The sequence below is a fragment of the Populus nigra genome, chromosome 6, assembly GCF_951802175.1.
Source record: "Populus nigra chromosome 6, ddPopNigr1.1, whole genome shotgun sequence".
Taxonomy (NCBI): Eukaryota; Viridiplantae; Streptophyta; class Magnoliopsida; order Malpighiales; family Salicaceae; genus Populus; species Populus nigra.
Window position 1 is genome coordinate 11,136,551 of NC_084857.1, and position 22,131 is coordinate 11,158,681.

Here is a 22,131-nt window from a genome sequence, read left to right on the forward strand (position 1 = left end):
CCGACTTCTCTATTTATTTCTTGTTATCTACTTGAGAATGCTTATATGGGAACAATTGTTCAAATTTCCTCCATTCTCTACAAAGTAAAAATGTACTCGAACCCATAGCTGTTTTGTTTGTTGTTCAGCTCCTGTAATTGGATCCTTACTTGTATTTAGTCATGCAAGGACAAGTAAACAATCTTCCTTTGGTGAGAAGTTTTTACTTTTTTATGATTTTTTTATTGCATGGACATTTAAATTTGAATATGTTAACTCATCAATTAATTGGTTATAATCGCTTGGTTGAGAGAGAATATCTTCTGATTCGCTCATAAAAAGATTAGTAAAAGAGCTTGGAAAATTTAAATCCATTTATATTAAAAAAAAAAACTCAAGTTAAAACCTTATAAGAGAGTGTAAAATAAGCTCACATTCAATGTTTAGTAATTTTGTAATTTCCATACATGTGAATTAATAATAAGCATTGCCTCCTACTTATTATAACATTACAATTTGACCATTTTTTGGAGCTAGAAGAGGATTAATATACTAGTTTAATTGCATTTTCAACGAGACAGAATATAATTAACCTCAAATTAAAACAGACAATAAAAAATAAATAAAAATTATCATCATTAACCCATATCAAAAACATAAAATCACAAAGAAATAAAAATCATCATAAATATCAAATTAACAACAAAATATCTAAAAAATCAAGAGATATAAAAGAGAAAAGAAAAAGCTTTTAAACAAGTATATCTTTTAATTTCAGCTAATTAACACAACCAATGTTATTAATTAACCGAAAAATATTGATTCTTGTTTTTCTAATTTTGAGAGAAGAGTGAGGCATAATAGAAGATTTTAAAATTTACAAGTTTCTTTTCTTCTACTTTTAAAGAAAAAAATAAATTATCAGCCAACAACTATAAAAATAGCTATTCATTTGCCTGAGCCGTTAGAGTAAATAAAAATAGAAACAAAAACTAAAAGTACAACTTTTTAAATTTACCTTTCCATTTAGCTCTCTCATTGAAAATGCTCTTAACTTGTAATTTGTCTATATATTTATATAAAAGTTTATTTTAGGTGTTGTTTAATATCACGATAATAATTATATTTTAAATTGCTAATTACTTAAAAAATATATAATAATAATATTTTTTAAATTTAAAAATTAATTTTAAATATCAATAAATTTAAAAAAATTCAAAAACAAATTTAAATTTTTAGCAAACTTATGGCCAGCGGTTTTGCCAAACCGGATCTTAAACGACAAGTGGGAGATCCAAAACTTAAGGTCAACTTTAGTGATTCCATTTCCCAAACCACAGGTTCCATCGCTATCCCTTTTACCCAGTCGTACCATGTCTTCGAAAATAGGGTTATGATTATTTTAAAAATATATTTTTATTAAAATAATATTATTTTAATTTTAAAAAATTATTTTTTACATCAACACATTAAAATAATATAAAAATACAAAATAAAATAAAATAATTTTAAAAATAATTTTAAAATATAAAAACAAACATAACCATAAAAAATAAGAATAAATATATATACCACAATTGATCACAAAACAAAATGATATTAATAGCTCTTTCAAAATTATTTCATGGTTTAGTTTATTTCTGGAAATTAACTTTGTGATATAAAGTTTGATTGTAGTTAGATTTTATTTTGAATTATTTTAGATATTAATTTGATCAAGTTCGAGTGATTTAAAGGCTAGTTCATAATCAAATTAGCTTGATTAAAATTAGATAAAATATAACCAGATTAATTTTAAAAAATTAAATAGAAAAACAGGAAATAATATTATTTTAAATAAAAAATTAATATGAATAAAGTCGATGATTTATTGAAAGACCCCATGGTCGAATAATTCAAGCCTGAAATCAGATAAGATCCTGCATGCTTGAGCCACGCAGAAGTTCAAGGGGCCTTGGATTTATTGGCAAGGTAAAATTAGAGAGCAAGGGACTCAATATAGATCATAACTCTCGTATAAGTGTCCTCACCCAAGCATATATATCTCTATCATCAAAAGTACGTGACTGCAAATGGCGATGATATCCTTGGTGGGGCCCATCATATCATCAGCCCGGGCCCCTTAGAAAACAATATTCTTGTAAAAATCTCAAGATGATCCGTTTATGATAAGAAATTGGCTGTCGAAATCGTCTCTCATTTCTCGCCATAAAGAAGCTACACTAACAAACAAAATCATGAATGCAAGGCTACGACAACTCGAAACTGAATCGCGAAATAAGCGGTCCCGTACTTGTACTGTATCAGTGTATTGTATCATTGCCTCGCTCGTTTCACTATCATGCACCAGCGCTCGTTTTTTTTTTCTAAGAAGAATTACTGGGTTAAAAAACACGGGTGCTATGCTATTTCCTTATTGTAAAGGACACGCAAAGTGCAATCTCAGGGACAAGGTGAAACTAAAATTCTAGAAACAAGGGTCTACTTAAAATTTGATATTAAATAAATAAGGGTGGATTATTGGCCCACAGTAAGTTTTTATTTGTTTTTGGTGGGGACGGCTAGATACATATTTTTGACGGCATATGCGCTAATTAATTTCAAGGGTGCATGCGTATAATATATATATATATATATATAAGATTTTAAGCGTAATTAATTTAGAAACTTATCGAAGTTGGGGAGGGCACCTCTCATGGACCCCCGAAGAGTCACGGGTTCATAATTCTTCATGTATTTGCGCGCATATACTGATATGAAACATCATCCGTCATCCGACGTACTATAATGCAAAAAAGGGACATAAAGTGTTCGGAAGAATATTCAGGTTAATCTGAGATGTATTAAGCTATGCTCACTGATCATCATAGGATCCACAAGTGGAATCATATGATCAATATTATGTTAAATAAATTTATTTCATCATCAAACCACATTAATTGCGAAGGTGGGTGTGCTGCAGATAGACCGGGTGTTATTGGTGAGTTTTTATTTATTTTTATTTTATTTTATATGAAATCGGTAGAAATATTATTTTGTCCGATTTAAATGGATCTGAAACTTCTAGTTTCTTAATTTAATTTAATTCCAATCTAGCTAAAAGTAATTTCTACAATCTGCGCTCCATTAACTCGATCGTATAGATACTGGACCTCACATGAGTATAATTTCTATATATATATATATATATATATATATATATATATATATATATTTGTTTTCTAGCTCAATGATTGAAAACAATTTAGAAAAGGAATTAATGGCGTGTGCACTTGCGGACAACATGTGATTTTGGATTATTAAAAACCGGAACAATAATGTTTCAAATTTGAATTTGAAAATATCATGATAAATGAGAAACTTCAACGTTGCTTCAGCTTTATGCATGCTATGTAATAAATGCACCGTCTTTGTCTATCAGAAGGGATTCCTGAAGGCCTGAAATTTATTCATTGTTATGCACATGGCTCGCTGATTCCAGGAACCACGATATAAAAACAAAACAGAAATGTCAAGGACTCAGATACCATGCACGCATAGTTGCTTACTAGAAAAAATGGAAATACCTGGCATAATTAATGGCTCGGCCGGAATGGCAATCACTTTTTTTTTGGGGACCTAATGACAAGACGTTTTCAGATCTAAAACATAAAGGCAACAAGATCACCAGGCACAGAAAGTAATTATAACGACAACCCAACATGTAACTGTTCTGTTCATGTCAAAAAAAGAAAACAACCTAGGGAAATGGAGAACTGTAAACAAGTTAATTAAACAGTTGGGACTTGGGAGTTGCTAGAGTTGAGTATCAAATTAGCTAGTGAAAGACAAAACCTAAAAGACCTCAAATTACAGGTTCCAAGGCTAACAAACTTCGATTTTCATGTCCAAATTAACTGACAAAATTAAAATTCAGTGTTGCACAAGTACACCATATGCAGGGAACACACATAACAGTACTAAAATTAAGTAAAATAAATTAGCTTCCTGATCAAGAGTTAATTAAATCTCTAGCTTGCATTAGATTTCATTATTGATCATGGTCTTGTTTTGCATCATGGAGTTCTTGCAATGAGCAATCGCACCTTGTATAGCACTCTGCAGCTCCTCCATGGATGATGCGTCTCCGTAGCACATGCCACCACCTGCAGATGCAGCAATCCTGCTTGTTGGACCAGCTGAACCACCCATGAACCCGTTTTTACTAAGCACACCAGAGTGACTAGGAGATGACCGCATGGAGGATGGACAGCTAGAAATGCAGCTTCTCCTTCTTGGGTACCTCAAATTTCCCGAGAAAGAGTGAGAGAATACTCCAGTATTAGCAGTACTTTCCTTTCTCGCATCCTTGCCAGAGATCACATCATCAATATCTTTCATAGATCTCTCCAATTTCGTTGACAGAGTGACAGTTGTATTAATTGCTGTTGATGTCGGCAATATTGAATGCACATGGCCTCCCATTTTTTGCTGTTGTTTCTGAGATAGTTTCTCATACAATGGCTTCACTTTCTTGAAGTACTTCCTTATAACCTCTTTTGCTGTAACGCTTATTCTTTTTACTGAAGAACCGGGTACGTTATCATTTTCACGGCTCTTGTTCTCTTTCTTGAAAACAGAAGAGAATCTTGATAGAGAGAAGTACTTATTGCTACCCTTCTTATTGATCTGTGAACTCAGGTGAACATCGTTTTGAAAATGAGGGTGGTTGTTATTAAGCCTCCTGAACTCATCATCTTCAGTGACTGAACTAGGTCTTGACGAGTCACAATCTCCTAGCAAGACCATATCACTCGTAAAGGAAGAAGTAGAGTCATTGGAGCTGCCAGTGGAGTCACGGGAGGTGGTGGTGGTGGTGTCAGAGGAGGAAGAGGTGCTTGATGAAGCTAAGAGAAGAGTACGGACCATGGAGATGCGTGGAGAGAGATGGAGAGGCAAGAGCTGGCCCTTGTAGAAGAGCTCATCAGCTGGGCAAAGAGTTGTTGAGGATTTGCGTGGAGATAAAGAGATTGTGAACTCAAAGTCTGAGGAGGAAGAGGAAGAGAAAGAATGTGAGGGTGACGGTGGTAGAGTTTGAGACGATCTTGTCGAAACTTTCTCGCTTCTCTTCCCCATCTTTGCTGCTAAAGCTACATGTTATTTGCGTATAACATGATGCTGATGGGGATAGAAAGAGCGAGGGCAGAGCAGGTTAATCTGAGATCAAAACTGAACGACAGAGGAGGCTAAGTGGGGGTTCTTCTAATTACAAATGATTTATTTCTTGTTAGAAGCTGTGAAAGTTTCGACCCAGGACTTCTCAAGGACGATGGGTTATCGTAGATGTAGTTTGACAATCAGGTAGCTCTTATATTGTTGATCAGTATAAATGGATGGGGCAGCGTTTAGTTTGACCTCACACGCCGTGGTGGGGTGTGTAAAACAAGCGCCACCAGTAATCTGGTCAGTGGTCCATGTATGTTTCAGTGCACTGTACGTTATTTTAGCTGGTTATGTAAGTCCTGGATCTGGGTAACAAAGGAGATAGAGGTCACATGGGAGTTTGTTACGTCTCTTTCTTTCTTCTATGTGGCTGATCAGCTAATAACGTGTGATATTGCAAGTGTTCTGATTACACGAAGTGAGGCATCACGTGCCTCAAACGTGAAAGGTGGGGTTGGATCATGGGTCAGCCCAGAGAAGTGTCTTGTAAATTGCTAGTGTATTTTTATTTTGCAGTGTTTCTTTTGTAACATGCATTTAACATTGGGACAGCAGAGACAAAGGCAAAATGCATGCTGTAATTAGTGTAATCAGTAGTTGCTGACTCATATGATAACTGTACTGTTCAATATTTAATTTTTTACCTGCTAGGTACAGCTGTTTAAGGTTCACAGGCTATGGATTTGATGGTGATTACTGATCAAAATCATGGTTGGTTGCATTATTATATGCCGGCTTTTGTGACAACAAAAGCTTGCTAATTATTTCGGTTCTGTATAATCCGCCAGCATGCATGAAATTAAATGCCTTCGAAGGGATTTACAGTAAAAACCTTGAGCTACATCTCCAGTATCCTACTTCTCTCTTCTAGATCTCACCAAATATTTTCCACCACATAAATGAATCCTTAAAGCTGCATGGTATATGCTCCGGAAATTAAATTCGGGACTGTTTTCAGAACTAGATCTTTGGCCTTAATTATTTGATCAGCCCCATATATATATCAACTCGATCTATAGCCTCGATCGAATACTGGAATACTTATTAAATGAGGAAACGATAGCGAAGGATCTCGCTGTTAAGGTTAAATCAAGCATTAAATCCCATTTTCCAAAACACGGTTTAACCATTTATTAATCTTCCTGTAGTACGGAGGGATTGGATAACAACAAGGATTGTATTCTAAAACCTAATGCATCGCTACGATGTTCAATAAATCTGCTGCTGTAGTGCACAGAACAAGATGTTCTGCAAGTATGATGTTTAAAAATGTAAGTGAAAAAAGTTGCTTCCTTTTAAGCACATTGAAGGAGGTGCTGGAGACTTTAAAACGATGAAATCTTGAGGTATTCAAGGCACCGGAAAGCATAGTATTATGAGTACGTGAAGAAATGGTCTAGTACTTGTTAAACAAACAAAGATTAGAGGAATGCTAGCTAATTTCTAGTAGATGTCAATGATAAACTGCCATGCCGACTGGTCCCTGGAGGCCTTTAGCCTCGAGGGACCATCGCAATTATCCAAGCAAAGAAGAGTGAGAATTATGCATCTATATCTTTCATATAATCTAGAACTATTTTTTTTTTGTTTTTATAATACTTATAACATGGAAGGATTACTTTCATGATATGGCCCAAAACGCATGGCCAATTATCCAGATTCAACAAGGGGACCCGAAACAACTAAGCATAGATCATTAGGAAGCCGGCTTTCAATTAAAAATACATTTTCGATTCGGAAAGACTGCTGTACGTAATTGATGCCCTCCTTTGCTCTCTTTCTTTAGCACAGACAAACACTAGTTTATGGACACTGTTGGGCATTTTGCATGTTGCAAGCTAGATTATCTTGCGCAGGATTAAGTTTAGAATGTTTTTGTGCACAAAAAGGAATATATATTTCTATTAGTGATATTCCAAGTACGCTTGGACTCTAAAGGAAAATCAAGTTCTTGTTAGTATATTTGGCAAATTGAACGAAGATCAACGCCATTATAGTAATCCTATATAATTCATAGGCTAACCTTTGTTTGCTCGAGTGGACAGATAATGCCTTTAAATAAACTGGTAGTTTACTAAGGATTTTGTCACGGGCCTACTAAAAAAAAATGGAAAATGTCACAGAATATTTTATTGGTGTAAAGAGAAGATTCTGTCATTACTGAAAATTGTCCATGAAAAGGGCAATGAAATACTACCATTAGAAACTATCTTGTAAGGTTTTTTATTCAGAAAAAAATTTCAATACCGATAGAATTTCTATTTACATCTAAAATCAGCTTTCATCATCTATTTTCTATCAAAAAATCCATTGAAATTTCCTAATTGCCAACTAAAATATAAAAAAATATTTAAAAATTGAAAGGTACCAGAGACCCCGTTGGAGTTTTTAATTTTTTTTGTTTGTTATAATCCCCAATCCAAAAATCATTCACAATAAACCCACAACAAGAACAAGAAGCAACTCCAAAAATTTTCAACAAATTTAACAATGAATAATGCTAAATGGATTATGTACGTGGACCTATGAGTTTTCACAGTTGAAAGATTTAAATAGTAAATTCATATAAATAGCTCAAAACAATGAGATAGATAGAATTACATACATAAACATTACAAAGAAAAAAAAAGTAGAAATGTACAATAAGAGATACTAGTAGATTAAAATTCGAATTGAAATACAATAAAATCAACAAGGTGAAGTACATCACATCGGAGGTGTAGAAGATTGAAGAAGAGAAAAAGGTACTCATTTAGTCGCACTTAGTTGAGCCCAATACATTATATTTTGTTATAGGAATTGTGCATTCATCTTCTCTAACTCAACAACCACTTGTTCCTTAACCTTTTTCTCCACAATCTCATCAAACTTATATGATTAGTAACTTGTGGTGTAATGTGATATGTCTAGAGTTGAAATTATATGACCCTCTAGGTTCTCAAAAAGATATCATATGCAAATCATAAAGCTGATTCATATCGAGTCCATCATTTATAGTCGCCTTCAACTACACTTGAGGATCATGAAGAGTATAGGTTGAAGTGTATTTGTCAAATTTGTAAACCATGTTGGCATTATATCTTTTTTGTAAAACAAAAAAAAATCAATTTTTAAAATTCAATTACATTTCATATTATTGATATAAATAAATAATATTAAACCAATTATAATTATCAAAACACTCATAACGAACATATCAACTCTTTTATCAACAAACTTTTTTTTATTTTCCCTTTATCCCCCCTTTTTAACATGATTTTCCTCATATAACTCTATTCAAGTCAGTTCTTATCCAAGCTTTTTTTCCTTATATAACACTGGAATCGCTCTTCTAGTATACTTGCTCATCGAATCTTGAGTTTTTTATTTTGATTTTGTATACTAGATCTTGATCGATATGTAAAACTTTATAATACTATAAATTCAATATACATCATTCAATTACAGTATGTGATATATTTTTGTTTATATCTTTTTCTCATCTATATGTTATTGACTCAACCTTCTTCGTTGCTCTTACGTAGATGTCATATCAAAAATTACACAACCTAGTACAACTAATAGCTAATGTATACATGATTTAAATTTAGTAAATATAAATTAGGTAAGAAAATAAATAAAAATACAATTTTATAACAATATAACACTAACATGACGCTTAATTATAATGAACATATTGAATATTGGTTATTTGAACTTACCTTGTTAGCGCTGAAATTCCAGCGTAGATGCAATGTTTTAAACCCATTTAATTGACACGGGACCATTTCAACCATCTTTCTTCAAACCCATGAACCCGGGCTGTTCTTGATGGTTAGCCTGTTTAGCAAGGATAAATAATTCAATCTAGTGCCCTTTTATACTTATAATGTGAAAATAGAAAAACGCTATTTATTAAGTATTTCTTTAAATTATAAGAGGGTCCCTGCCTAGTTTCTCGTTAGTTTTGGCGGGCCCAAACCTTGAAAAGGCTTCTCATTAGAGATGCACCGAATTGCTTAAATTTAGCTTTCTGTCATGTGCAGCAGAGGCCCAGATTCAAGTGGGTCATTAATGGGCCTGTCATTGCTGGTCTAGTATAATTCAGACTTAAGTGAGCAGAGATAGCATGGCGGCCTGCATTGGACTCGTGCCGCCAGGCCGAAGCAGCGTAGAAAAGGGCACGTGACATGTTATTGACATAGCCACCCCTGCTATGCGTTTTGTTATTATTATTTTCAGTCAACTGCACATAGAAAGAGAGAGGAGAAGCAAAAATAACAACCATCATAATCAGGAAAAAAATGGCACCGTAGGTGGTATTATTTGTTTAAACTTGGTTACCTAAAACGTCTTGTTCGAGTTGAAAATAAACTAAACCTAGATTTTCCCCGAAATTAACTCAAATTTTATATTTTCTTTTTGTAGTAATAGAGAAAAATAAATATTCCTTCCATATAGAAAAATATTTCAATCATTTCCTTTTTTTTAGCATTTTTTTCCATTTTTCACAGTATTTTAATCATTTTTTCTTTTTTTATTTATTTTTGCATTTGCAGTTTAGAAAAATACACTTCATATCTAATTAACCTGAATTTTTAAACCTTATAAAATAATGTTATTATCCTCGTATATATAATATATTATAAAAAAAAATAACAAATCACTCTCTCTCCCTCGCTCTCCCTCATCTCTCTCTCTCCATGAAAAGAAAAAAAAAACAATAAACTCTTATGTTTTTTTTCAACTTCTTCCCGAGAAATTGATGGTGCAGGGGATTGACCGATAATATCCTGTTAATTGTTTCCTTAGCTCACTTTAAAGAAAAAAAATACAACTAAACAAAAAAATTCTACGTGTAAATATTATTATGATTTTTAGTGAATCATGTGTTTTTATTTTTATATTTGTTTTTTTTTAAGATAAATTCAAAAAATAATTAATGTAATATTTTTGTTTTTTTAATTAATGTAGATGTCTGGATCAGTTTATGCGTACTTCAACTAATCCCATATACTCTAAAGTTAACGACCATATAAGCTAGTGATCATCGTATTAACAATAAAAAAACTCAAACTTGAAACCACAATGAATCAAATATTTTTGTTTAAAATTTTTACCTCCTAAAAGATTACTAATGTAATATTACTCAATAAACATAATAAAATTTCCCTCCCTTCATTAGTTCATTAGTTCATTAAATTGATCTTTCAATTACACTATTCCATGTTCATGGTTAAGTCGCAGGGTTATTAGCCTTCAAAAAATCATGTGTTCGATCTAATCCAGATAATTTGGATTATAGACGAAGAAGAAGTTATTGAAGAGAAAAAACTATAATTCGCAGTTCATGAAGGGAAATCAAAAATGAAAATCCAATCTGGATCATATAGGATCCAATTGGGAGTATTTAGATTTGAACTTGGGCCTGGATCTGAGAGAAAAACGATGAAATAAGAAAATGGGGATGTGTTTACGATTATTTTTGCCGGTTATGTGCTGGTTTTGGAACAAGATAATATGAATTGGGGATGGGTTTTTAGCATTCCAGCAATAGCCATGGCAAAGAAAGCCGCAAGCTAAGTAAACTGGAGCAAGAAACAAAGCGGTGTCGTCTGGTCCGTGTATGCATGTGTCTATCTCTCCCTCTCGCTCTTGTCGTTCGTTTAGGCTGCGTGGAACTTCTCTTCTCAGACAATCCACTCCTGCTCAGGCTCATCTCCATTACTTTTGTATAGTTACCCTTTTAATTTAATTTTAACATGTTAGTCTCCACGGGCTTGCAATATGCTACCTTTTTTTTTTAAAAAAAAAGGGGTAAGATATCATTTTAAAACCTAAAGTCTAATATAGTTCCAACTTAAATTCCTTTTAAAAATAAACGGAAAATACATTTCCTTTTTTTTCTATAAAATGGCAAAAAAAATTATACCTTAACTTTTTTTTAATATAATTTAAATTTGATACTAGAGAAATTTCAATTAGTGGTCTAGAATTTGAGTTATACGAGGTTTAGTATGTGCTTAAAATTATGGTGAAAAATATTTTTTAAAATAGGTTTTCATTTTAAAATATATTTAAATAATTTTTTATTTTGATATCGGTACATAAAAATTATCAACATTGAAAAAAAATTAATTTGATGTATTTTTAATTTAAAAATAATTTTGAAAAATATAAAAAAAAAACAGAAGCATAGATAATATGGCTAACTCACTTTTCACAACAAAAATATTAAATTAGTGTTTTTCAATAATTTTTGTATGTTTATATAAAAAAAATTAAAAAAAATTATTTTAATATATTTTAAATTAAAATATATTTTTAAAAAGTATTTTGAAGTGCATCCTTAAACACACAACTACTCTTATGTGACTGTAATAGTTTTGTAATATAGCTAGAGTGTTTTTTAAAAGTATTTATTTAAAATACATAATTTGTTATTAAGATGTTTTTATTTAACCATAAAAAATAATAAAAACATTAATTTTATGATTTTTCAAGCGAAACATAGTTTTAAAATACATTAAAAAATAAAAACTATTGCACTATTGAACCCAAAAATCTAATATTTCAATCCAAAAATACTATAAATATTAAGAGAAAAAAGGAAAATAAATAAACTTGCCAAAAAAAGGAGGTAAGGTTTTTTACCTACCAACGTCCACCCAACTAAAATCTCACCCCTACCAAACTAAAAAGAAAAAAAAGAAGAAAACAACCCAATTCTGGATAAAACAAAAGAACAAACCGGGTAATTAAAACACAAAAATAATAATAAAAAAAAATCAGTGAATTGAAATAGAAGCAAAAAATTGTGATATTTTTAACTCAACTAATTAATCGATTCGTAATGATCAGTGAAACTAATCGATCAATTCTTAAAATAATAATAAAAATTTTAAAATTATCAAAACCAGGAGTCCTAGCTAGATTTTTGATATCTAATAATTTGATGGTTTGCATAACAATACAACGACTATTATATGGAAAACAACATTTGAAAACTTATGTGAAAATTTGAACACGGTTTAATTATCGAATAAAAAATTATGAATATTTTGAGTTTTTTTTTTTGTTTGGTATAACCAAATCTCATCTTAGACCTAAACCTGTACCACTAGTCTATAAATATATATGTGAGACCATGCACGTAATTTTTCTGGGCAAATCTTTACTTGGTTATAATAGACTCACACCTAACTTCTAAAAATAACCCACTACTGTATGAATAATATTTTTTTAAGATTTTATCTAATTTTATTTTTTAGTTTACAAGTTGAATAGAGAAAGTTTTAACTCATAAACCATATATAAAGAAAAAAACTTTATAAAATTATTTTTTTTATATAAAATGACTGAACAATTAATATAATTTAACTAGTCACCTAAATAAAATAAAAAATTAAAATTTGATCGTGTTTTTAAATTACAGCATAATATTTTATTATTTTTTTTTGAAATTATATTATTCTACTATTTTTTTATATATTTACTTTGCTAATTGTTTTTAACAAAATCTAAAAACACAAAAGACAAAAAAGCAAAGCAAGCAACCGCCTGACCTAACTCAACCATTAAGTTGTATATTTATTATATCTTCTCTCCTCCTTTTCAAATCTCCATCTCTCGTTTTTTTTTTTTTTATGACCACCTTCCTTTACGCTTTCTCTTCTTTAATTCAAACCCTCTCTGCAATCTAATAATCTCAGCCTCCTCGCCCGATAAAAACCAAAATCCTTCGCGTGGTTTCTTAATCTTAATCACGGAATTTTCAGATCTATATCTCCACTAATCACTGTAATTATTCGTGATCTTATCCCTCTTGCTACCGTTCAATTGATGTTTTTGATGTGTGATTGGCATATATGAATGATTTTGTTTTTGTGTTTTTGAAAGTCTTTCTGTTGTCTTTAGTATTCTGTAGAACTTTAATTCGGATTAATTAGATCAGTGTATTACATATCTTTCTTCGGTTTTTTTGTTCATTAAATGGCTGTTTCAGAAAAATAATTGGTTTCCACCAACAAACTTAGCTTAGTACAGGCCTTTGATTTTGAAGAAATGCTTAAGCTTTTATCTGGATCTTTGTTGTTGAAGAAACTAGTATTTTCATGTTCCGGCTCATGTCAAATCGATCTTTTTAAGGAAAGTTCAAATGCCTATAAGCACAAAATTTTGAGAAAAACAACTACACTACAAGTGACTTGACTTACTACGTGAAGTTTCAGCTTTTCTGGACGAGTTTATTATTTTTGCGGTTCAATCTTATTCATAGTGTTTTTTTTATGTTTTGTTTTTATGGCTAATTTGTCAGGAAAAATGTCTTTTGCACGGAATTATCGTTCACAAGGAGGAACATGCCATGATGATCGGTGGACCTCTTTCAATGGAAACAATTTCAACCATAGAAACAGGAACGTGAATGTGAATAGGAGCAGCAACTACAACTACATCTGGAATCATAGCAATTTCCGTGATTTCTCCTCGGGGAAATTCAGGGACCATGTCAATGGTTATGCTAACCCTCCTACTGTTGCACCAGCTTTTAAAAGGAGAAAATTTAGTGTGGATACTTGGGGAGAGTGTGGTGGGAGACACTACCCTCAGTACAATGCATATGAATGCGCTGATCAATCAACTTACAATAGTTCAGCCCCTCTGATCACAAGATCCAATGCTGAGGTCTCTACATCTACATCTATGAGTTGCAAACGTGACCGCTCAAAACTGGAAGAAGATGAGCCAGTATTTTTGTCAAAGGATGAGATTGAGAGATACTCCCCATCAAGAAAAGATGGAATTGATGCACTACGTGAAACACATCTGCGGTATTCTTATTGTGCCTTCCTTCAGAATCTTGGGCTGCGGCTGGAGTTGTAAGTGCTCCACCTGGAATGTGTCTCGAGTTATTATTTTTTGTTTGGACGCTTTCTTATCAGAATTTCAATGTTATTAACTTACTCCTTTGATTCTTGTAGGCCACAAACTACTATTGGCACCGCCATGGTTTTGTGCCACCGGTTTTTTGTTCGGCGATCACATGCTTGCCATGATAGATTTGTGAGTTCTTAATGCTTATGCTTGAATTTTTGACTACCCTGTTACCTTCTTGGAGGAGACTTTGCGTACTGTCATTTCATAGGGGAAACTATTTTACTCTAGAAACCTTCCCTGAATTGTGCTGGCACTCTCCTTGGCGCTATTTTTATTAAGAGAATATTGTTATTAGCTGTTTAGAACTTTGAGCTGATAAAGAACTAAACAAGTATTATGTCTAAACTGATGGTTAATCTATGGAAGCTTGGCGTACTCTCTTATGTTTTCTTGATTTGGAAATTGACAAGTCCTCTTGGCTTATGATCCCTCCTCTGCTGAAGGTGGAGTTAACGTTCGATTCAAAACAATTCTTTTGACACAAGGATCTGGGTTGTGTAGCTGCTTTGTTCACGTAATCTGATACTGCAGCATTCTGCATTTGTGACTTTAAAAAAATTAGGCAGACAGCAATGACTTGTTTATTCTTATCTTTTGGCATTTTTAGATTTGTTGCATCTATTTTTTAGTCCTTTTATTTTCTGATTTATGGCCAGTAATGACTTGTTTAGTCTTGGTAAGATTTTTCATATACTCACATGAATGCCTTCTGGTGATGCTTGGAATATGATTATGCGATAAATCTAGTGCATGTTCCTTTTTGTGATGATTATGTTTGTCATATTTGTTTTGGGCTTGTTGCAGTTAATTGCCGTTGCTGCACTTTTTCTTGCTGCAAAGTCTGAGGAGACACCTTGTCCTTTGAACAATGTAGTGAGAGCCTCTTGTGAGATTTTCCACAAGCAGGATATTACTTTCTTGTCGTACCTGCTCCCTTTTGTAAGTATCTTGCAGGCTGATTCATAACTTCTTATCTGTTAAATCTATTAAAAGGGGAAAAAAATCTAATTTGCGTCTGTTTTAAAAACATAGTGTGGATAACATAAAATATGCTCATGTCAATTCATGAATGGAGCTCCTATCTCGAAACGTGTTGAATTTACTCCTTGGTTAATTTATACCTTATTTCTTGCACAGCATGAAATTTCAAAGTGACAAGTATCTGGTAATCTAACCTATTTGTAAAAGCGGCTCCACTTGTGCATTTTACTACTGATTTTTTTTCTTGAAAAGTTGCAGCTTCAAGTCTTTAGCATGCTAACATGAAATGAGATTTTCTAAACAGGATTGGTTTGAACAGTACCGAGAGCGAGTGATTGAGGCTGAGCAAATGATTCTGACTACACTCAATTTTGAACTCAATGTGCAGCATCCATATGGTCCCCTTACATCTGTCCTCAACAAATTAGGTCTTTCACAAACTGTGTTGGTGAATCTGGCGCTAAACTTGGTCAGTGAAGGGTAAGTGCGCTACTTTCAATATGGTATATTTTATTGGTTCTTTAGATTTGTAGTGGCGCGATTCATTTATATCAGCTAGTTTCAGTGTCAAAATGAACTAGCTTTTATAAAATGAACTTTTGTATAATAATAATAATAATAATAATAATAATAATAATAATAATAATAATAATAATTCTGATCATGCTCCTTTCTTCAGGAAGCAATTTGATTTGGACTATCTTCTTGTAAATATATTATATCTGGATTTTCTCACACTAGTTCAGCTAAAGACATGGTTTAAGATTTAGCAAGTGGTCTTGCAGTTATGATGGCTTGTCTGTGTCTATAGATGGACTGGTTTGTGTCTAAATCCCAACGAATCGGAAGTTGTGGGGGACTCTTTGTACTTGGGCCATGGAGAGTATGTGCTGGGTTCTTCTTTTTCTCTTTTGGTTCAACATAGTGTTCTACTAGTCTCAATGGTTTTCTTTCAAGTAACTACACTATGTAGTTATTCTGGTATGGGATATTGATGTTTTTGGCATGGCATATAATTGCAGGGTCTACACAAGATTAACGTGCTCACCTGTATGATATTGTTAGCTGGCGGATTGATATGCTGTGCATGGAAAGTTTTTAAACATCTGAAGTTGCTTTGCCAAGATGTTGTGGATCGCATTACTGTGATTCGCTATACCCCCATCAGCCGGGTTATTTGCTAAAAAAGATAGCCTCAGAACATCCAAAATCTTTTTTGCATTCAACTTTTTCTCACTCTCTTCTTCCTTTTTCATACTTTCATTTGGAGCAAGTTGTCTAGCCTCCTTGTACAAACTTAAAGTTTGTAAGACCTGGCTGCTTGTTCATTTAGCATCCATTCACCCTGATTTGGAGGAAACTAAATTGATTTGACAATGATCAAAATCCATAGTGACTGGGATATCTTTTGTTCTTATTTTCCCTCCTTAATGATTTTTGCCCTTATTTTCTATATGGCATGAGTCCCCTCTGATATCCTTTTTTTTTCTTATCAAAAAAGAATAAAAACATTTTGCATTAACTCCTTTTTTCTTCAAATTTGGTGGCACTTTTTTGGTCTGATATCATTAAGATAAGGTTATTTTAGAATAAAGAGGTTAGTAAATTGTTCAACAGGTGTAGATACCTGAGTGTGTCAGAAGGTTGTGTAGCTGCATAGTGTGATAGATTGAGTTTTGATGTGCCAGTGTGAGGGCACTTGTGCACCTTAAAGTTTGACTGAGTATCACCGTGCTGGTGTTTTGTGATGGTTAGCTGGTGGAAAATTGTTTGATGTTGCCAGCATAGATAAAATTGAGAAAGGAACAAACAGCATGGTAGCTCTTTTTTTTATTCTTTTATATACAAGGACACTCGAATCCAAGTCCATTAGGGGATGATGGTCACAGTATAGTAATTGATCTATATGGCTCATTGGCACAGATGTCAGTTTCTCGGTGCTGGTAAACTCACATGTATAAAATGCATAGTTAAATTGTTTGTTTGGAAACAATTGGCACACAAACCTAAGACATGTCAAAATCTGACAATGACCATGTTAGGACACATATATTTGTCGTGATCTTAATATGATGGATTCCTTTAGTTGTGGTGCAGTTTCCGTCTGATACCTTGACCCTACCCTATTATTGACCTTGGCTGTTTCGAAGACCTCTAAAATGGGAATATCTGTGTGGTTTTTCTGTGCACCTGTTGTCAATTAAATGGACTGCATAAACCTCCATGACTATGAGCGGAAGTGGTGCTACTGCTTGTATCATCCAGGAAAAAAATTAGATGTGGGCATCCTTATACTTTTTTGTTATTGTCATCTGCTGCTATCATTATAATTTCTACCAATATTGCTGTTGTTATTAATATACCTGCTATTCTGGTGCATGACTCACATGGGTGTGGTGAGCTGGGTTGTCTTTTTATGCTCAGCTATCAAATGGCACCTGGAACAGGTACCAGCCTGCTACATTTTGTGTTAAATACATCCAGGCATTTGTAAATCAGAGTATGTCAAATGTTCTTTAGGAATTCTAAAAATATAAGAAGCTTGAACTTTTTCCCCTTGGTAAAATTGGAGTCTGAGACCTACTCCATTCTCACTCTGCCCTTGGGGCTATGCTTGATTAAAGGAGCGATACTATTGAGCATGAACACTCAATCTCCTTGGTCCAGGGCTCCTGATCTCTCCCATGCTATGCTTGGGGTGGCAATATCAGGCCAGAGGTTGTTCTTTGCCCGGCTTAATTAGCTCCATAGGTGATCTCTGCTTCCTTTTCGATTCATGGTGTTGTTGACTGGCCAATGACGAGCTACATTGGAAAAATATTCCCTGTAAGTTAAAGTCTTGAAATTTGGATTTGTTTTTCTTTTGTAGAAAGATTGAAGAAACAACACCTTTCACGGTTCAATGCCATAAGCTGTTCTTATTCTTGAAGGGGGACTGTAGGATGGGGGGCCAAGTTAGCAAAACAATGCTATAATATCATGTTTTACTATATTTGCCCCCAGCATTGGGCCTTGACCCTGACCCCTTCGATATTCTATCCCATTCATCTCCAGCTTCCTTTGACCCTTGAACCTTTTCAAATCCAAACATACTTTTCTACTTTTAACCACTATCAGTTTAGATGATCCCTTGTATCAGTTTGAGCTTTTAAATCATTCACAAGTATGGTTCAAAAGATTTCAGAACCCTTTCATATAGCCCGATATTATATATATGGAGTAATTCAGTTTACAATATATGTATACAATTATGCCATATCTTTTTGCTCGTGGATTTAAATGTTGCTTATAGCTGGCTAGAGGATATGGGATGGTGTTATTCCATGTCTGGGGTAGCATGCCTGATTCATGAGCATTAGTTCATGTGTTTTGACAAGCCTTTCCAGATCAAGTTGCGGAGCAGAAGATGCAGAATGTGCTGCTAGTTTCTATTTGTTTTATTATTTGAATTGTGTATGTTTCTGGAGTTATAAAGCCTCTGCTTCAGAATGGGCCTGGGAGTTGATTTGTTTATAAATGAGTGTGTTGTTTGTTATAGTTTTGGTACTCTATCAGCAATCCTGCAGAGTTTCTTGCAAAATATTCTTCCTGGGTTTGCTGCTTTTGTGGTGGGTAAGAGAAAAATGACTTGACTTGCATTTTTTTTTACTTGAATCCTTAATGATATATTATCTGCTAGTGTTTTGATTTTCTCCGATTGTATATCTATTTTACTTTTACTGCTAATGTGCCTCTGATCAAATCTAGCAATATGATAAGATGCACAAGAGCCGTGGTTTCCATATTAGTGCCGCGAGGCTGGTTGGTTTGACAGTTTTTTCACCTCTCATCATGTGCTGGCTGCTGGTGGTTTTAGCACACTTTATAAAAGCTATTATTTTGTTTTGCAGGCTTCGGAGTTCCTTATGGCTTCAGTTTAAGCCCCATCACATTGCTGCTGGTGCTGCCTATCTAGCTGCCAAGCTTCTAAATTTTGATCTTGCTTTTTACCAGAATATCTGGCAGGAGTTTGAAACAACACCAGCGATTCTCCAAGGTAGCTCCACACAACTTTCATGAGTTATATTAATTCATTACACTGGCTTAATCCCTTGTACTCAAATTCAGTTACTGGATAAATAGTATAAAACTGGTGATTTTCCGAATCTTTATATATGCTGTTCAAATCTACAGAGTCAACTTAGCTGTGAATAATGGACTGGTTCTTTCATTTCTGGATCAGAATCTTGCTTCAATTTTGTGACATTTTGATGATGTCTCAGTGGACAAAATCAGTAAATTGTTCAGGGAGACAAACTCCTTTTTTTTTCAAAAAAAAAAAAAAAAATTTAAATTGTAGTGGCAATAGAGGGTGAAAATTGGCTATGTGGGTTGGCTGGTATTCACCATTTTAACTTTGTATGCTTGTAATATGTGTCCACATGTGTCCATATGCATGCATGCATGTTTGTCTCCGTGCATCCGTAGTGAAGTTTGTGCTTGCATTTGATGAGCTTTTCTTAAATTAACTTCATGCTAAATATTTCTATAAGACTTATAAAAAGCTTTTCATTGCTAATTCATTTGTATGTGACTATACGATGCAGATGTATCGGAGCAGCTGATGGAGCTCTTCTAGTGAAATAGCATAGTTGCTCCAGCATGGTTCACCCTGGAGGGTGATGCAGTTTAGGTGTTATAAGTACAGCAAGGTCAGAATATGCGTGTTTAATATGGTTACAAAGATCATCAATATTGATTATAGTGTGAGAATGTCATGCAAGAGAGGTGAAAAGAGATGCTCATTTCAAAAAATTAGCTGTTGAAGTACAGGTTAAATGGACCTGTAGTTCATCGTGTATGTCAAGAGTGTCGGTCAAATTGAATGACAAATTAGCTGAAAGCGTAAACTTGGAAAGGTGTCCATTGCCAGTTTAATTTATGCCTGAGGTTTCAATAGATGTTCCTCTTGGTGAGAGAAAGCATTAGCCTATTTGGTTCCTTTCCTTGGAAGGGTCTTATGCATGATCCTCATGCAAGATTGGAGTTGGTAGAGTGCAAAATGAAGGTCTGTTCTGAATCTTTGCTTTAAACACGCCACCAAAGCTTTCAGGTGGATTGCCATGCAAATATGAAACATGCTTTTGATATTTGAGTTGACCATTGTTGCAGTGATTATAAAAGCTGATCGATTTTGGCATTATGGCTAAAATAATGAAAAAAGTTGAATATAAGGGTGTTTGCTCCAATAATTTTGGTTAGATACAAAAGGATTCTTTGGAATCAAGGGGGGGATTTTCCCTGTCGTATTGGATGGGGATGATCTGATGCCAGTAGGTGTTACTATGTTGCTCTGTCATGTGTTGGCAACATCAGTTTGTGCCACTTGAAACTTCTTTAGGCCTCTAAATCCTACGCCAAGGTAGTATCGAAGCAAAAAGAAAAAATGTTGTCAGGAAAACTAAATGGAAGATTTTTTTTTTTGGAAAAGAAATTCAATCAAAATGGAAAGGGAAAAATAGAAGGGTTTGTGGAGAACCTTCCCTGTAGCAAAATTCCAGTAAAATCTAGAAAAAAACAGATCAAAGGGGTTGGAGTGAATGGATTGAGCTTACAAGACAACATGGAGGAAGTATCACTATAGATTAAGTGTTCCCCACGAACGGACATGAGGGACCTTTAAATGATTCTTCAAGTTTCTGTTCTTTTTGAAATTTTATTTTTCTTGGTATTCCTTGACATGTTGGTGTATCTTGTGAATGAGAAATGAAAATTTTGATCTCCTTGATCTTCTCTTTGTATCCAAAATGACGGGAGGGCGGTGGTTGTCCTGACTCTCACTACTTTCTAATTTATTTCCTTGTGGCGTTTTTTAGCCACTGGCATTCTAATTTTTCGTGGAGAAAAACCAGTCGATGCATTCTTGTACTTTTAAGCTGATGTCTAATTTTCTGATGGAATCAAACCACACGAGGGATGGGATTGAATGATGTAAATCCCTGAGAAATTTCAATTACAAGTGATTTTGATTGATGGGATGTAAAGACTTTTTCGAATTTGAGTACTCGGCGTTGCTTAGGGTGACAAACATGTTTGCATAGGCTTTTTGAAACAAACCGAAGTTCGACAACGCAAAAGTTTGACCATGACCACAGAATTTGATTACGTGGATTAATTAATTTGTGCAATAGCTAGGGGGGATGCATGCCTATGCTAAACTTTTATAGAAAGCTTGACCACTAATCCATCATAAAAAAAAAAGTTTCATTTTAATACATAAATTTTTTAATTTACGTCGGTTCATAGAAAATACATTTTATCTCTCGAAAGATATAGTCATCATTAATTTTATTTAATTTCAAATAAACTATTCTAAGAATGTTTCATGTTGGAACTTACTGTACCTCCTTTGAATTGACATCTCAACCACTGAACTAATTTCACCATAACGACTAGCTGTCACGATTTGCACAAGGAAAAATGCTATTCTGGTGCCCGAAGAATAGTCGGTAGATCTCAGACCCCGCTAGCTCTACCTATCAACAATCCACCCTCTGTACGCTTTCCCCATTACAGAAACGGAGGAGGTCCGTTTTGTGATTCCATGTGTCTGTGAAACTTCCTCGGGGGGGAGGGTACGTCCGATTTATTTTTCAGCACAAGAAAGAAAAACAAGTGTGCAGTAAATGTGTCCCACGAAGAGATGGCGGTGACAACAAACGACTAGTTTCCGGGTGCAGTAATTGTCTGGGACGGTATTCTGCTAAAACCAGCAAGAAATAATTGGTGTTCTTTTAGAATTCAACGCCATTGATTAGGCCTCAATGACGCCTTTCTCTGTATTGTAAGCAAACTTTACATATAAAACTTTCATACAACAACATGCAAGGGATTGCTTTTTTAACAAGCTAGATACCGATCGTTTGTTAATGCATGGAAACCACATTTAGCTACTTGATAGTTGATAGATCCGTTTATACAATTTTTTAGTGCAAAATACTTGTTTACAAGTCAATTTTTCTATTGAAGTTAAGATTATAGTTCTTAAAATATTTTTTAATTTATCAAAATAAT

General features: G+C 33.8%; 3 protein-coding genes across 6 annotated transcripts; 2 read left to right on the plus strand and 1 right to left on the minus strand.

The window, feature by feature from the left end:
• Nucleotides 1–3,659: 3,659 nt before the first annotated feature.
• LOC133697852 (probable membrane-associated kinase regulator 1) lies at nt 3,660–5,321 on the minus strand. The gene has a single exon (XM_062120663.1). The coding sequence runs from the start codon at nt 5,092–5,094 to the stop codon at nt 4,000–4,002; it is 1,095 nt and encodes a 364-aa protein (XP_061976647.1). The 5' UTR covers nt 5,095–5,321; the 3' UTR covers nt 3,660–3,999.
• Nucleotides 5,322–12,763: 7,442 nt separating this feature from the next.
• On the plus strand, nt 12,764–16,531 carry LOC133697411 (cyclin-T1-4-like). 3 transcript variants are annotated; one of them, XR_009842866.1, is made up of 7 exons: nt 12,764–12,960; nt 13,478–14,039; nt 14,142–14,223; nt 14,902–15,036; nt 15,383–15,558; nt 15,758–15,961; nt 16,101–16,531. XR_009842866.1 is itself a non-coding variant. In XM_062119928.1 (6 exons), the coding sequence occupies exons 2-6, from the start codon at nt 13,483–13,485 to the stop codon at nt 15,846–15,848; spliced, it is 1,041 nt and encodes a 346-aa protein (XP_061975912.1). In that variant the 5' UTR covers nt 12,764–12,960; nt 13,478–13,482; the 3' UTR covers nt 15,849–16,531. The 3 variants fall into 3 exon arrangements, 2 of the variants coding, with proteins under 2 accessions (XP_061975912.1, XP_061975913.1); XM_062119928.1 differs by having other exon boundaries at nt 15,758–16,531; XM_062119929.1 differs by lacking the exon at nt 15,758–15,961 and having other exon boundaries at nt 12,765–12,960.
• A 155-nt stretch (nt 16,532–16,686) lies between these two features.
• Nucleotides 16,687–20,207, plus strand: LOC133697412 (cyclin-T1-4-like). 2 transcript variants are annotated; one of them, XM_062119931.1, is made up of 4 exons: nt 16,687–17,904; nt 18,617–18,690; nt 18,969–19,114; nt 19,665–20,207. In XM_062119931.1, the coding sequence occupies exons 1-4, from the start codon at nt 17,875–17,877 to the stop codon at nt 19,694–19,696; spliced, it is 282 nt and encodes a 93-aa protein (XP_061975915.1). In that variant the 5' UTR covers nt 16,687–17,874; the 3' UTR covers nt 19,697–20,207. The 2 variants fall into 2 exon arrangements, with proteins under 2 accessions (XP_061975915.1, XP_061975914.1); XM_062119930.1 differs by having other exon boundaries at nt 16,687–17,525.
• The last annotated feature ends 1,924 nt before the right edge of the window (nt 20,208–22,131 follow it).

What these genes read in the sequence shown, in the direction of transcription:
- LOC133697852 (XM_062120663.1), bottom strand. Translation starts at nt 5,094, where the DNA reads ATGGGGAAGAGAAGCGAGAAAGTTTCGACAAGATCGTCTCAAACTCTA.
- LOC133697412 (XM_062119930.1), top strand. Translation starts at nt 17,457, where the DNA reads ATGACTCACATGGGTGTGGTGAGCTGGGTTGTCTTTTTATGCTCAGCT. An exon ending in TCAAATGGCACCTGGAACAG is followed by an intron (nt 17,526 to 18,616) that starts GTACCAGCCTGC and finishes TGTTTGTTATAG; the next exon opens with TTTTGGTACTCTATCAGCAA. An exon ending in AACACCAGCGATTCTCCAAG is followed by an intron (nt 19,115 to 19,664) that starts GTAGCTCCACAC and finishes TATACGATGCAG; the next exon opens with ATGTATCGGAGCAGCTGATG.
- LOC133697411 (XM_062119928.1), top strand. Translation starts at nt 13,483, where the DNA reads ATGTCTTTTGCACGGAATTATCGTTCACAAGGAGGAACATGCCATGAT. An exon ending in ATGCTTGCCATGATAGATTT is followed by an intron (nt 14,224 to 14,901) that starts GTGAGTTCTTAA and finishes GGCTTGTTGCAG; the next exon opens with TTAATTGCCGTTGCTGCACT. An exon ending in CTAAACTTGGTCAGTGAAGG is followed by an intron (nt 15,559 to 15,757) that starts GTAAGTGCGCTA and finishes TCCTTTCTTCAG; the next exon opens with GAAGCAATTTGATTTGGACT.